The following is a 16158-nucleotide window of genomic DNA, read 5'->3' on the forward strand; positions in this document are numbered from 1 at the left end:
AAAATTTTGTTACCTATGCATCCAAGAAATTTTCGATCTGAACAATCGTCGGCTAATTGAATATACAATAGCGTATTGCAACAGTAAGGTAGCATTTGCTGCTTATTGGAGTGCTAATAATATTGACTGTTTTTTTCTGCTATAAATACAATCCAATGTTTTCTACGGTGAAACCTGAGTGTATTTTGGCGATCATTTTGCTAAGAGTACAGAGTAGGTATTATTTTAGAGTCTGAAAACTCTTACATTACACTGGTAATTTTTTTTTTAATTGACCCTAAGCTGAAGTTGCCTGTATTTACAGACTTCTTTTAACACTCTAATAAACAACAATAAATTATGACATTAACCGATAAGTTTGTGTCTATGATACCCAAGTGATTATGCTGTGCCATAACACTTGAATTTTCCAAGAGTGTGGTAGCCTTTCTCATCACTTCCACCTGTATCACCAAACCTGAGCTGTTTTACTGGAAGCCTTGTCTTGTCAGTGAGGAGACCGCTGTCTTCACGCCATACATCATCATTCGCGTCACAGTTACAGCGACCGTTTGCTGCATATGAGTTGGTCATCCCACATGCACACTTGCCACTTCCAGGTGATGCTCCACCCCAATAGGTCATCTTAGTAGAATCACGTGACACCCACCATCCATCTGGATCGGCTTCATACCAAAAAACTGTATTGCGACACTCGTACTTGATAAACTGCTCGCAGTGTGAGGAGACATTGCTGAGACTGGCCAGCTGAGATAGACTTGCTCCTGTGTAATTAATATCACGTGAGTAACTACCATGATCTTCATATCCATCCACAATAGTCCTGCTCTCACTGTCGTGACTTATGATTGTCACACCAACTCCATTCTTGTTGGTCATGTCACAGTACACTGAGAATGGCTCCAGATCTCCCTCGCCATCTGGATCAATGTTGTAATTTCCACTTGCTGCGGTAGGGTCTCCCTTTTTTAAATGGCTGCATGATAACCCAACTACAGAGAGAAGGTATCCAATTAATTTTAGACTGATAATTTTCACAACATGCGAGTGCCTCATTATTCAATGTGCCTGGTACACTGCATAGAAATTGTAAACTGTCAGACGGATGGAGATGACTTTACCATTATTTTTGTCAAAATGGCAAACCTGGGCGAAGGATAAACTGATTCTCATGCAGATCTTAGCGAACTGGAAAAACGCCCTGAGGACTTTTGAGAATGTATTAAAGTAGCCCGGTAATATGTGATTGGCTTTTTTAAATCTCTGGGTCAATAGTCAGGTTTTATGAGCTAATAATCTGAGCTGTTCTCGATAAATTCAGGTTAGAAGTACACATGAATCTTTGCGAGTTGTTTCTCTGCAGTCTAGAGCTCTTTTGATACCTATATTTATAGAGATAATATTGCTAATCGGAGGGAAGAATTGCGATTCAGCAAGGAAGGTGAGGATACTTAGAAAAACCAAGCGGGTTGTGGGTCCTACAAATTTGTCTGGGGTCAGGGGTATGCCCACTTGAGAAGCTACATCAGGGATGGTTTCCACATTGTGGGCGCACATCGAAAAATTGGGAGAAGCAACCGTAAAATAATTATCCATTTCATTCATGAGGTCTTGAATGTCATAGTTGTTCTTCGATCGGGAGCCACTCAAAGGTGTCGGCCAAGTGATTAAAGAAGAAGGTCCCTCTGTAACTCGAACCTCCTGTTAACTCGAAGTATTTTTCATTCAGATCATTTTCCATATAATTTTACCATCGATAACTCGAACACCCGATAACTCGACCGTTTTTCTATTTCCCTTAAAGGTTCGAATTATCGGGAGTTGACTGTACATTGAAGAACCGTGGAATTTTCCCGTCTATAATTTCATTTTGGGAAAATCGGTCACCAAAAAGTAGCTTCCCCGTGGTTAACAGCCAGCTATTCATGGGTATAACGGCTAGTGTGACCCAACCTATATTGCATGCATCTCCCGTAGACCCATTAACTTTATAACTGATACCGTTTTAAAATAATATATAGATTTAGCCATGGCTAAAAGCGAAGCCTCTGTTTCTATACTTATGATAGAAGCAATCAAATTTAAACTTATAACATGCAACTTTAAGTCAAAAAGAAAAAGAAGTAAGAGGCATCAGTTCACCTTTAGATAAGGGGCAAAATGATTAAGGAAAAATATCCCGAAGTTATGAATACATGAAAGTCATATATGTGAACTGAGGGGTGAATGATTATATGGAAGTAAAATATCGCAGTTATCATCGCAGTTATAGACGCTTTCGAACCCCATACAAGCTTGAAAGTTTTTCAGGCTTTCTTTTTGCAAGTGCAAAAGTTGAGTCTATAACTGTTATCTACTTTCATATAAAAAACATCCCGTAAACAAACCTGAATTGAAAAAATTGTGAAAGTGTAGGTGACTCTCTAGTAGCAGCAATTCACAGGTTACGATTTCTACGGTTAGTGTTTCTGTGTTAAAGGGAAGACGAAAATTAGGCCGACTTAGGGACTTCTGTGTTTCTGCAATCCTATTATATTTTCTTTTCTTTTGTTATTTTTTTTTTTAAACTGGCCCCGACAAAGTTATGAATGTAGCCTTTACATTTATACAGCCTCACAATATCTGATAGAAAGTTTCACCCTAAGGTGTACATTTTCTTTGAGGACAGACATATAATAGGAGAGCTAAGCAGGCAAACGACTGATAACCTTTTTTGCTACTCTTAATTTTTTTTTTAAGCCGTAAACAAACAACTGAAAACAAACTTCATTCATAAGCGGCTTCAGTTGTGGCGTGTATTCAGGGCACGAGATATGGAAAAAGAGCAGCACATTGCAAAAATATTGAATGGCAAGTAATGAATAAGAAAATGAATAACAAATCAATGGAACATGTACAAAAACATAGCCCGTCTAAAGTTTTTCTAAAAATCTGACGATCTGTAGTCTCACGATCGTGTTTTGAGCTAATGTTATGAATGAACATTTACAGATAAAGAACTTAATTTCTTGAAAACGTATATTCAAAAACCCATAAGTTAATCCAAAAAAGCAATTCGCGTATAACACTAACTGGATCCTGGATCCGTTCACGTAAGTTAAATCAGCTGAGCACATGGCAAAAAATCACTTTCAAATGCACATTTTGTGGTTTTTCTTTCATGCCGTTGTCAAAATGAAGAAAACGTCCATGAAACCTTTCTAAACACAAAAACACGCACTTTCTATAACCATTGAGCACAGAATGTACCTCAAGTTTCTTCAGAAACTTCGCTGCCTCGGTTGGTTCAAACTAAGCCAAGCGCTCTGATCCGCCGTGAAGAAAACAGATTGTTTCTGTATGTACCGGAGCACAGTATACGTCATCCCGCTCGAATAAATTACTTCGGTCTCAATGTATAATTATCCCAAATTATTTCCAAATGGAGAAATTAAAGAAATGGTTTCAAAAGGCAATAAACCAAACAAAATAAGAAACTAAGCAATAATTGAGTCCGTGGGTCAGTCCGTTGCCTCAGGTACAAAGGTCCTCAGGTCCACAGAATCCACAGGTCTACAGAGGCCACAGAGTCCACAGAGTCCACAGGTCCATAGCGTCCACAGGTCCACAGGTCTACAAAGTCCACCGCTACACAGAGTCCACAGGTCCACAGGTCCACAGAGTCCACAGGTCTACAGAGTCCACAGGTCCACAGGTCCACAGGTCCACAGAGTCCACAGGTCCACAGAGTCCACAGGTCCACAGAGTCCACAGGTCCACAGAGTCCACAGAGTTCACAGAGTCCACAGGTCCACAGAGTCCACAGGTCCACAGAGTCCACAAGTCCACAAGTCCAGAAAGTCCACAGAGTCCACAGGTCCACAGGTCCACAGAGTCCACAGAGTCCACAGAGTGCACAGGTCCACAGAGTCCACAGAGTTCACAGGTCCACAGGTCCAGAGTCCAATAATCACTTCTATGGTTAATTGTTCCTTGACTCTTGGATACTTTCCAGTTGCGTGGAAAGCTGCTCTAGTTGATCCACGCCTTAAGAAACGTTGTCAAAGCGCCTCCCTTTCAAATCTTAGACCCTTGAGAAATCTGCAATTAATTTCGAAGCTTAGGAAGAGAGTAGTGTACTACCAAACCCAAGAGCATTTAGTGCGATCAGAGCTGTACCCAACGCTCCAGTCAGCCTATCGAGCAGGCCATAGCACGGAGACGGCCCTCCTTAAGGTACACAAAGACATCTTGCTTAACATGACCCAGAGGGTCACTCTACTAGTGCTGTTAGACTTGAGTTCAGCATTTGACACTGTAGATCATGAAGTACTTCTCCGTCGTCTTGAGATATCTTTTGGCATTGCAGGTAATGCACTTCAATGGATCAGATCCTACCTGGCTTGTAGATCACAGCGTGTATTGCTTAATGGGAGCTTCTCAGAGGATTTCTCTCTACCTCATGGTGTACCGCAGGGTTCGTGTCTGGGGCCGCTGCTTTTTACAACTTATGCCAGCAAGCTATTTGCCTATAAATAGAAGTTAATTTATGGAGAAAAGAGGAAGCCAAATATTTTCGAAAATTGTACGTGCCAGCAAGTTAACAAAGCAAAGAACATTGGAGATAAACAACGTTCACCTTGATCTCAGCCGCTGTTGACAGCATTTGCACGAAGCGACAAAGAAAACTTTCTCATTCAAGGTGAGTTGACAGAAACAAATAAAGCTCTACTTTTCTTATCCATGTTAAGCAAGATGTCACTGTGTACCTTAAGCAGGGCCGTCTCCGTGCTGTGGCCTGCTCGATAGGCTGTCAAGGAAAAATTAACCATAGAAGTGCTTATTGGACTCTGGACCTGTGGACCTGTGGACTCTGTGGACCTGTGGACCTGTGGACCTGTGGACCTGTGGACCTGTGGACTCTATGGACCTGTGGACTCTGTGGACCTGTGGACTCTGTGGACCTGAGGACTCTGTGGACCAGTGGACTCTGTGGACCGGTGGACCTGTGGGCCTGTGGGCCTGTGGGCCTGTGGACTCTATGGACCTGTGGACTCTGTGGACCTGAGGACCCTGTGGACCTGCGGACTCTGTAGACCTGTGGAATCTGTGGACCTGAGGACCTTTGTACCTGACGCAACGGACTAACCCACAGACTCAATTATTGATTAGTTTCTTATTTTGTTTGGTTTATTGCCTTTTGAAACTATTTCTTTAATTTCTCCATTTGGAAATAATTTGGGCAAATTATGCATTGAGACCGAAGTAATTTATTCGAGCGTGATGACGTATACTGTGTTCCGGTACCTACGGAAACAACCAGAAAACAAGGTTGAATTCCTCGAAAGAGAATTTCAAAGCGAAAAGCTCCCGTTTGTCCACAAAAAGGAATCTGAGCACTCTTTTGAACTTTGTCTTTCCACTTGTGTCTTTTAAAGGCGTATTTTCAATCTTGAAATACAAAACTTTAGTCTTAAAAGCCACCACATGATGAACGCGAGCCAGCCATTTTGTTGACGGATGACATCTACTAAGGTGTAAAATTCGCCGGCTTCTTCCCCACCCCCTATGTGGCTGCCCATTTGACTTTTGTGGGGGAGGGGGTATGGGTGGTTTATTTTGGGCAAGAATTGTCTTCCCCAAACCTCTGGAGTTAGAAATTTTTTTTCCTGACGTATAACCGTGCAAGATTTTTTTTTCAGCATTATATACGTCATGAGGGAAATTCTTTTCAGTGAAGGATATTATTTTTCCCTGGTATATCCTTGCAAGCTTTTCTCCCTTGAAATCAGTCTACAGGATATTTTTTTTCTGAAATCACCCATAACCTCCTCAACAGTCAATTTATAAGCCGTATGGAGCTCCACGCTCGCGCGCGCTTCGCGCTCGCAGAGGCTCTGCCAAAATTCAAGCAAATCGTTACTACATAGTGATAATAAATTCTTAAAGTTGGGTTGAGCCATTGTACGTCCTACCTGTGTGCCTCTGTAGATCCAGTCTTTTCTTGGTTTGAGATCTTCTGGATGCTGCAATTGATCTGAATTACTGAGTTCACAGGTCAACTTGTTGTTGTTCGTTGGACCAGTATTATATGAAACACATTCCCTCGCAAGGGCGCATTGGTCTTGGCAGTCTAGGTTTAGTTCCACAGAATGATTTGAAATCACGTGTCCTTCAAGGTAAAAACCTCTGACTGGTGTCAGAAATGTGATGCGTCGTTGTTTTGACCGCAATTTCCTGAAACAGAAATTAATAAAGTTAAGAGAGAATTCAACGACCGACTATAAATTAAAATGAATTGCAAATACGGGTACTCGAACAAGGCTCGAATAACCGAAGCCATCTCTCACTGCAAAGAACTCAATCAGGGAGGGCCAAAGACACCTAGAAATATGCCAAACGTTCTGGACCCGGTTGCTTCAAAGATGGTCAAGTTAACCCAGGATTAAGCCAAATTTTAAGCAAGATTTTATTGACTAAGAAGATGTCACCAGAGCTTACAAATAGTGTTTTCTCTTTACGCCGAGACTCAATGATAACAACATACAATAGGGCCGTTTATACGAGACAAAATAAGCCGCGAACACCCCGTATAAATGGTTCAAAATCTACGTTCACTGCTTATTCAACCCAAGGCTAGTTCAAGCCGCGTCTTATCCTGGCCGAGGAGTTTTAGGTCGGGCTTATCCAAGAAACGGCTTACCTCTGGAGCTGAAAGTGTTAGTATAAATACACTAAAACGTTGTCCGCGGCTTGCTGAAGCCGTGAACGATTGCTGCGCATGCCGCGTTTTCTATTACATCCCAGACCTTCACGGCTGAAAGACGCGCGCTGCAGTGGCGGGAAAATGACCTGCTGCAGGAGAGAACCGAAAATTTTGTCTAAACTCCACATCATCCATTTACATCCCCAGAACGTCGCTTTCAAACCAATCGATTGATCTCTGACGAACTTTTCGTCGCGGTTTCCGCGCAAGTTTCGCAACAGCCCAACGCTAATCTTGAATGAAATGTTAATTTGAAACGAAAAAGAATTTTAAATATGGCCATTTTCCAGACCAAACCCAATCGTTTCGGCAAATTACGTTTGCCAAAACAAAATACGTCATCATTGGACCGGTCTGGCCGTGAACTAGGCCGTGAACCATTTATACCAGCAGTTCGCGTCTTATGTAAGCCGTACTCGTGTAAATGATTCCTTTTGCGGTGAAAATGCAGTAATTATTGATAAGATACCTGCAAATGACACGTCTCAATTTCGATCTCCTTTGCAAGTAGCTAAGTGCGGTGAAAATGCAGTAATTATTGATAGCATACCTGCCAATGACACTGCACTAATATGTTTTTGTCCAATTAATCTACAAACCCTAGTAACAGCGGTTAATGAAGCACTGAGGAAAACCATATGGTATGGAAATGAACATCATTAAAACCAGAACTACGGTAGTAAGAAAAACAACACCTACTCCTAGAGTTGACAAAATGATTATGCTTGATTGGTAAGTCTATAGAGCAGACAGACAAAATGGTTTATTTAGGAGGACTCTTAAGTCTGCAGACGGGAGATGTTAAAAAGAAGTACAGCGAAGAATAGCGTTAGCAAAAAGTGCGGCATTCCACGAAATGTCAAGAGTACTTAAATCAAGAAATATTAATTTGCAAACAAGGAAAAGAATATTGCAGTGTTACATATGGTTAAGATCATTATATGGTTGTGAAACATGGAATCTGACCAAACTGGCATGGAAAGTATAAGATTAAAGGCTTTTGAGATGAGGGCGTATAGAAGAATGTTAAGAGTATATAATCATTAACGGAACATAAAACCAATGAAGAAGCATTAAAGATGGCAAATACAACAAGTTCATTATTACCAACAATGAAGAAAAAAAAGTGCCAGTATTTTAGACACGTAATAAGAGCGAGGTCGATCCAAAAATTGTTAGAGGAAGGCAAAGTTGAAGGGAAAAGAGGAACAAGGGAGACATAGAGATGAAAAGAATGGTTAGGACACCTATAATGCACACCTATAATGGATGTGTAAAGAGCGGAAGATCGGAACAGCTGGAGATCCATGATAGCCGACCTACTACTAGTAGGTGACACTTGATGATGATGACCTGCCGATGGTTTTTTATAAAAAAAAAAAAAAATGTTGCCGGGTGTAATGCACCAAATTAAAGCAAGGAATTTTTCTCTGTTTTACAATGGCTAACAACAAAAACAGAAACGATTGGTACTGTTATGCCCTCCTTTTTCAATTTTTAAATTGCTGTAGCTTATTCCTCTTACTCTAACCCTTGACAGCTGAAGACAACGTCTAGTTTAACACAAAAGTTTCTTCAGCAGTGCATGTAAAGCTAATCGTTACTAATTTTTAAAAAGGAGCAATATAGAAAAAAGGTGAGCATGGGCAGTCCTATAGCGGCAAGTCCCAGCCTGCGTAGCTGGCAGTATTGTGTGGTAGTCGTGTGAGATTTGGCGGCGGAGCCGCCACGAGCGGCATTAGCCGCGAGAAAACGCCTTGTCCTCACTCCCTTTTTTGGATCACGGCTACGCCGCCAAAACTTTAATCGCGCACCGAGACAATACCGTCAGCTACGCAGTCTAAGCAGTCCTAAAAGGTTCAAATTTCAACTCCATTTGAAGTGCTAGTGTTCGACCCGTTACAGTAAAAAAAAAAAAGCCACCACACTTCTGTCACGGGACTTATCTCCCTGATTTATGAAAAATATTATAACCTAATGGAAGTCCTATATATCTTTCCGATGATTTTTTAAGTGAAACCGATATTTAACCCGATTTAGCCAAATGTATCCTTTACAGAATAAGTCAAACATAATACTAATAAGCAACATTTAAAATATAAAGAGGTGAAGCATGAAAAGTGATCTTGAGTGACTGCTGACAAATTTTATCTGATCAAGTTGAAATGAATATTGACAATATATTGTTGTAGGAAGCTTTTTAGGTTCTGGAACATTTTAATTGTTCATTATGAGTGTGAAATAAGATATAAAACACATTCGCTAATGAACTCTTTATTTAGAAGAATAAATATTAAAAAGTGTGCTTCCCTGCTTCACGCACAGAATCAGAACATGTACGTCATTCTTTAGTTGGTTACTAGCCAAGGGTAACTCCCATCTATACCCCTATGTACCTCTAAATCACTCTTTCTGCATTCCATGACTTTAGGACTGTAACTAAGTTAAGACTCTCATTTCGTGTGTTCGTGAGTAAATAAGGTTTTTGAGAATGGGACATCATGTCTCCTGACTTGATGTCCCTCGGAAAATACTTATCTTTTAATGGACACTTTTAGTAATTTACGAAGGAAACTTGCGTTTTAAGGCTAGTGTTTGTTGACAAAGTTTTCCGTTTTTTAGGTATTGTTTAATTAAAGGTAGGAAGTTTTGTCCCATCTATTTATCTTGTTTCCCATTTATGAATATGGGAGTTGTCCTTTGTTTACCATTAACGAAGTTTGTGTCTTTGAGTTTTACCTTTAAAAGGTCCAAACAACTTTAAAGTAACTGTGTAAAAGTGTGTTTCTTTTACTGAACTTTACTTAGTTAGTTTTCCTTAGTAGTTATCCTGCTCCAGAACTGAAGAAAAGCTTTTCAAAGGAATTTTAGGTTACGAATTAATCGTATGCTAATTAGAACGTAAATGTATCCTACGCATTATTATTAACGTAAACATATTATGGACAACCAAACAAATAAATAGAGAGCTGTTGAAAAGTAAGCTTTGAGAAGAAGGTGCAAGCAGTTATAGAAAAAGAGTAGCAAGAGAACTGCCAAGAAAAAGGATAACTTGAAGAAGGACTTTGCTAAGGAAGTTGAAGAATTGTAAAGTGAAAGAGTAAGTCACTCAGAAATAAAGTATATAACATAGTACTTATTTGGTTGTGAGAGTCACTGCCGCGCCTCAGCAACAACCTCTGGTATCACTTCCATGAAAGTACCGTTTTTTGCCCAAAGCATGGCCGGTGAAAGCGTATTTATTTACTTTGTTATATGAACATTGCGACCTCTTCTCACTCAGAGCACTGTACTTGAATTTGATTCGCCTTTTTTACGTGCCTTTCAATACACTTTTAATAGAACGTCGCGATACCAGTGTGGGTGAGCTACATATATACCGAACTATCCATACGGTGCTTTCCAAGTACGTTTTGCTAAACTGTAAGGAATTGCAAATAAAGAAAAAAGTTTTCTATAGCTTTTTTCAATTTTCCATAGCTTGAGGAATGCTAAAATTGTTAGATGACTGTTCCATTCATGTACAAGTTTGGAAGCTTATCTAAGGAATTCTCGGATTTTCAATTCTAAAGTTGAACTTTTCGCATTTCACTTCCCGTGTAGAAAGAGGAAACCTGAAATCTTAGAATTCGAAAATGCTATGTACAGAGCGATCAAAAAAATTCTTACTTTCGTAATACTTAAAAAGGCCTCTAAAATTTTCGGGAAAATAAAACTGAAGCCTTTCATGTAATGACTTGTAATTTAGAAAAGACTCATTAAGTTACCCTACGATGACCCTAGCGCCGCTCAAAATGCATTTCTAGGGATCTAAAAGTACTCTGGAAAGCCTAAGAAGTGTTTTCAATGCTTTTTGGAGGAAAGCATGGTTGAGTATCCATGGTTTATCGGCGCGGACTGACAAAATCTTCGGCAATTTTTAATAAGTCTGGCCTGCAGCGACCGAAATATTTCATGACAAATTACGACCCCTCAAGGTCTTTTTGAGTATATAATAGCTAAAATAATTGTAAAGAACATCTTCGCAGCTAAAGCCGCAACTGAGAAAAACAACGCACTGAATTAGATGTAGTTCGGCGAAGATTGAAAGCCTGAAAAACTAGTTTAATCTGTACCTCACCTTCATCAACGCGAGCAGTTGCAACATAGTTTAGCCAAGCTCCCCAAACAACATAAACCAAAAAGAGCGCTAACACAGCTAAACGATCTGCCATACTGAAGGCCTTGATAGGGAATGAACCGCCCCCGATTACGATCGAACAGTTTTCAAGGTAAAGCAGAAAATGTCAGCCGGGCTTATTAGTCATCAGTTAAACGGCTTGACGTCGACCGTTTAATTTGTTAAATAGTTTTTAATTATTTAATAGCATACATTCTGACTGTGGTTTTATATTGTTCAAATAATTGCAACCGTAGGATTCTCTTTAAGTAAAAAAAAAAAAAACAAACAAACAAACAAATCTACTGCCGATAAGTGTTAGCTTATCGCTTTTTATTATCTTATCCTTTTTTCAATTTATTTCGAATTTCACCATGTACAGAAGAAGACAGATTCTGAGCTCCCACTCAATGAGATGTTACTCTAATAAGAGTTCTTCACTCCTCGATTACTTTCTTGCGCACCGCACTACATCATGGACTTTCTTATTACATTTTCGTGAAAATGTGATGTTGAAGTTTTTTTTCAAAAGAGTATTTTAAATAAAATTCAAGAACGATTTTCCGCTTTTAATACCGGATAAGAATGGATTATATTTAAAAATTAAGCCGTAAACTACGTCTGTTATGCAAACAGATAAAGAGAAGCTATGCTGGTGGATTAGTAAAAAAGAATTAAGTTATTTTCTTTCTTTTTTTTCTTCTAATTTTCCCAACGATAACGTCGGTCGGGTGATGAAAAACAAAACACTTTAAAGGTTACTATGTTCTTCTCGAACTTTTTATCCCAGTTACCCAAGGTTTAAAGTTTGTTTTCTCTGGCTAATTTATATTTAAGTTGGCGCATAAATTGAGTTGGCGTGTAATTTAAAAAGGATATTTTAAGGATCTGTTGATTAAAATTAAGGGTAAGGGTTGATTTTCCTGAAAAGCTTTTTAGAAAAAATACGAATGGCCATTTTAGGTTGTTTTGGAAACTTTGCACTAGTTACTCAAATTTTAATCTTTCTAACACAGTGGAAGCTATAGTTCTCTCGGTGAAAATGTAGTTAATAATTGACTAAACCGTGGACACTGCGTAGATACCAGTTATGCTTGGAAACTAACTGTTAGAAACCTAATGATTGAAAATGTTAATTTAAAAAACAAAAAACAATAGCGCTTGGCACATACATGGGGTCCGTTAAAGCAGAAAATTAATCTTCAATTAAGACTACTGGATAGCTAAAATTTCTCAGTTTTCTTGCCGACACGAAAAGCTATCCACTTCAGAGATCGGCGCTGCGCAGCCTCGTTTCCGTTACAGAAATCGCACCCAAATAGTTACCGTTCCGTTATGTGTGAACAGAAGCCCAGTATCCAGTATGGATTTCGTGCCGGTGCAGAGGATATCGATCCGGTTTAGCGAGAACAAAGCCTAAGGCTACGTTCGATTCACACATAGCTGGTGCTTTATGCCGGTCAAAAACCTATGGAGAAAGTTTACCTGCCAAGAAGAGAGGTTTTAATACTTTGGTTAGTTTTTGAAAATAGACAGAGCAAAAATATGATTTGCATTTTACGAGCACCTGTTAAAACTTATTTTGTGCATGTCTTCTTCATTTTCAAGTTCTTTTTCAGTAGAAGAAACAAAATATGACGACAAAAGCTTAGATAATCGGCTTGAAAAACTCCCTGAACTCGACTAAAACGCGTCTGAACTTCCAGTGGAGTTTAAGCAATTCCAATGAAAAATTTCGTGTCTATCAGACGAAAACGTCGCTTGCATTATAATGTAACCAATTTACAAAAACACTGTAGCATTCGGCATTTATTAAATCAAGAAGAACTTTTTTCTTCGTTTTACAATGCTTAGCTTAAGACCGAAAAGAAGGCCCCCTTTGATTCGCCAGAGTTTATTCCGGTTTAGCTAAACATTTTGGCTTGCTCCGACAAGCTCTTAATTATTTCTCAGTCACTAAGGAGGGTACTTCACTAAGGAGGGTACTCCAGCCTTCCGTTGCATAAATCATTACTAATCAGTTTTATCACCACTGGCGCGAGTAGAATGTAATGGAATCTTGAATGTTGCAACAAACGGCCAAGAGCCACTGAGCTATGGACCTCACGGTTTAACAGACTAAAAGATTACAATTTCTGGATTACAATTTCAAATGTTGTTTATTTTATCGCAAAATCCTGTTACTTCTGCGAGAGATAATAGAGGATGTTAGCATCAACAACGAGTACGAGAACAACTTCAAGCCGTACTCGTACTCGAAGTCGTTTTCTCAGCTTTCTATAGAGACCTTTAGATTCCAGGACGAGGACGACTTCGAGTACGAGATTTGACTTCACGTTTTTTCGCGTATTCTGAAATTATAGACTCCCCGGAAAGCTTCATTTTCCCATTTTTCACTAAAAAATGTTAGCACTGTTACCTTTAGTAAAGGAGGTTACACCCTCTCGCGATCGCAAAATGATAAAACTTTTAACATTTGATAACTTATTTGTGCCACTTCGACATTCTCGCTAAAACTCGTAGTAGAATGACGACGGCTACCACATTTTCCCGCCAAAATGACGCTGGTTCACGCGCCAGCACTACGTAGTATTGAGAAAATCTCGTACTCGTAGTCGTTCTCGTCTTAGGATCTAAAGGTCTCTTATGTTAGCGATGACACCGAGTTCGAGTTTATAGAACTGTGTGGGAAATATCGCGTTCGGTTGCTTTTCCTCGATTTCAAAAGCAGTATTTTACATAAAACATAATATAAGGAATGTTCAAGATGATAAAGAGAGGCTAGAAACGAAAGAAACTGCATTAAACGATCGGAATTTACCTTTGAAAACCAGCTCTTCCCAGTCGTTCTACCCACTTCGAGGTTCTGGCGAGAACTCGTCGTAGTGCAACTTGACAGGACGCAAAAGCGCTGATCTCATTCTAGAACTCGTTCTCGTTGTCGATGCTAACATCCTCTAATACTTTACCGTTTACATGGTTAGGGTTAGGTCTATTGCCAGCAATAATGCTGGCATTGTTTATCCTCACCTAGTGACTTTTAACTGCTTTCCATTCTTCCTAGATGTCAAATTGTTAAAATGCACTTGAAATTTCCTTAGCCACGTTTTAGCAAATCCAGTCAGAATTATAGCCTGAATTTCAGACGATTACTTTTTACTCCCTCAGTAACGTCTGAATCGACCGGCCGTTAATGCGGTCCAGTGACGTCACTACTCCTTTGCTTTAATTCATGCAAGAAGAAAAACACGATTTTCAATTGGAAAATGATACAGAATTACTTTACTATTTTTGATCGTAATTCATTGTTGACGTTTAAACTGTCAACTGCATGCAGTACTCTAACGGATCTGTTGTATATTCAATAATCAAACTCGACCGCAATCACGCAATGAAACAAGAACGCTCTTAGTAGTGTTGAGTCTTGCTTGCTTGGAGCCCATGGGGCTTGGAGATAAGTTTTGTTGTCAAAGGAGCTGGTACTGTTATGCTACATTTTCGTTATGTCATAATGTAAATTTCACAACGTAAAAATTGCAAGGAAAGACAGGCCGCACATCTCAGCTTCAAACTAGTGCGAGACCTTTGAAACCTTTTACATATTGATATTGCTCCAGTGAGGAGAGCTCTTTCGAGTTTTTACACTCAAAAAATTGAACGTATATATAGCTTCTATGTTGCGGACCAAGATACGGCTTGGTACAGTTTTTCTTCAGTACAGGAAAAATGTGTAAGTTTAGTGAAACCTTATACAACAGACAGTTACTTCAGTTCGCGCGTATTCCTGTTGAATTTGTTGTCCATTTTATAAGATATCAAAATCGCATGAAAGTAATTACATTTTCCATAGCTGCTTAGTATCTGCTTTTGATATCTCCATACAGCTGATGTTTACGCGATCTCAGAGTAAAACTTTTAGAGCTGTACACAGCATGCATTTTATCACAGTATCACTGGGGTAAAGCGTTTCATTTTCCACGAAAATGTTACTTTCTAGTCGAAACAATCTCTGATTCAGTCAGACTCGGAGTAGTTTACCGTACGGTACTTAAATTTACCCATTGCTCAGTACAGTGAACAGGGTTATGTTCTGTGAAATTTATCTACAGTCTGCGGCCCACAATGACATCATCACAATCCTTTATTTATTTAAAATTTATTTTATTTCAAGTTTTTTTAATAACCGATCCTGGATCCCCAATCCCTGATCCCCGATCTTCGATCCTAGTTTTCCAGTAAACCTCGAAGTTTTCCTCATTAACTTATTATTATTGTCCTTCTTTTTTGGCCACTGAAGTAATCACTTGTTCTAAAGTAATCAACGCCTTCAAGCGGTAGCATTCATGGACCGACCCGTTCCGGAAAAGCTCGATATGGGATTTCAATTCTATGTACACGGATCGACATGAAGTGCTGCAAGTAGGGTGCGTAATGGTCAAGTGCAAAGCTTCCCGTATTAATACATCCGTGACACATACGTAACGTCAGACGGGTACCTGAAGTTTCTTCCAGGAGTAGTCGAAGTTTAAGTCATTGATATCTCAAGTATTTATAAAGTGAAACGCGACGTCATATCTTAACAACTGCGAAAATCTATCAATTAATAAAATACATACAACAAAGTGGATCTACTATTTAACCGTAGAGTTTCAGTAATTGTAACAACATTCTGAAAAACGTAACGCCTCAATACTCTACAAAACAGGACTTCCCCGCTATAATATTTCCTCTTCGAGGTATTTAATTTTTCATACGCGTGCATAATTACACGAAAATCAAGGGTCTCGAATCGGGGAAATTGCATCATTGCCAAACAGCTAAAAACGTGATCAACTTACATGCGTCATTTCAGTCATCGCCGGAAATAAGCTGCATACTCATCACGAGACTCATTTGAATACGATAAAAGTCGTCACGATTCTTATCCCCAGTTTCCACGGTCTCCGCTAGCAACGCCTGGGAGCATGGCGCCCTAATTGGTGCCCACCGAAAAAGGAAACAAAACAAAGAAACGCCTACATTTTTAGAGTCTCGCTCTGCGAAAGCAAGCTCGACTAATAAGCTTAAATACACACAAGGAACACTTCAAAAACACAACAATTTGCTTTAATTGGAAAGAAGCTATTTAGCCCTTAACGAAGAAGAAAAAAAAAAACAAGACAACAAGAAAGAAAAGCTAGCAGAATCATTACACTTGACGGTAGAAATGACAAGAATGTCCAATTATAACTTAAATCCCAGAAAACGTCACATA

The 16158-nt window shown here is 39.4% G+C and overlaps 1 protein-coding gene across 1 annotated transcript; it reads right to left on the reverse strand.

Annotated features, from left to right (window-relative positions):
• Positions 1–339: 339 nt before the first annotated feature.
• Positions 340–986, reverse strand: LOC140926653 (neurexin-4-like). Its single transcript, XM_073376371.1, has one exon. The coding sequence runs from the start codon at positions 877–879 to the stop codon at positions 382–384; it is 498 nt and encodes a 165-aa protein (XP_073232472.1). The 5' UTR covers positions 880–986; the 3' UTR covers positions 340–381.
• Between the last annotated feature and the right edge of the window lie 15172 nt (positions 987–16158).

The sequence above is a fragment of the Porites lutea genome, chromosome 2, assembly GCF_958299795.1.
Source record: "Porites lutea chromosome 2, jaPorLute2.1, whole genome shotgun sequence".
Taxonomy (NCBI): Eukaryota; Metazoa; Cnidaria; class Anthozoa; order Scleractinia; family Poritidae; genus Porites; species Porites lutea.

Coding starts and splice junctions, on each gene's coding strand:
- LOC140926653 (XM_073376371.1), bottom strand. CDS start 879: ATGACCAACAAGAATGGAGTTGGTGTGACAATCATAAGTCACGACAGT.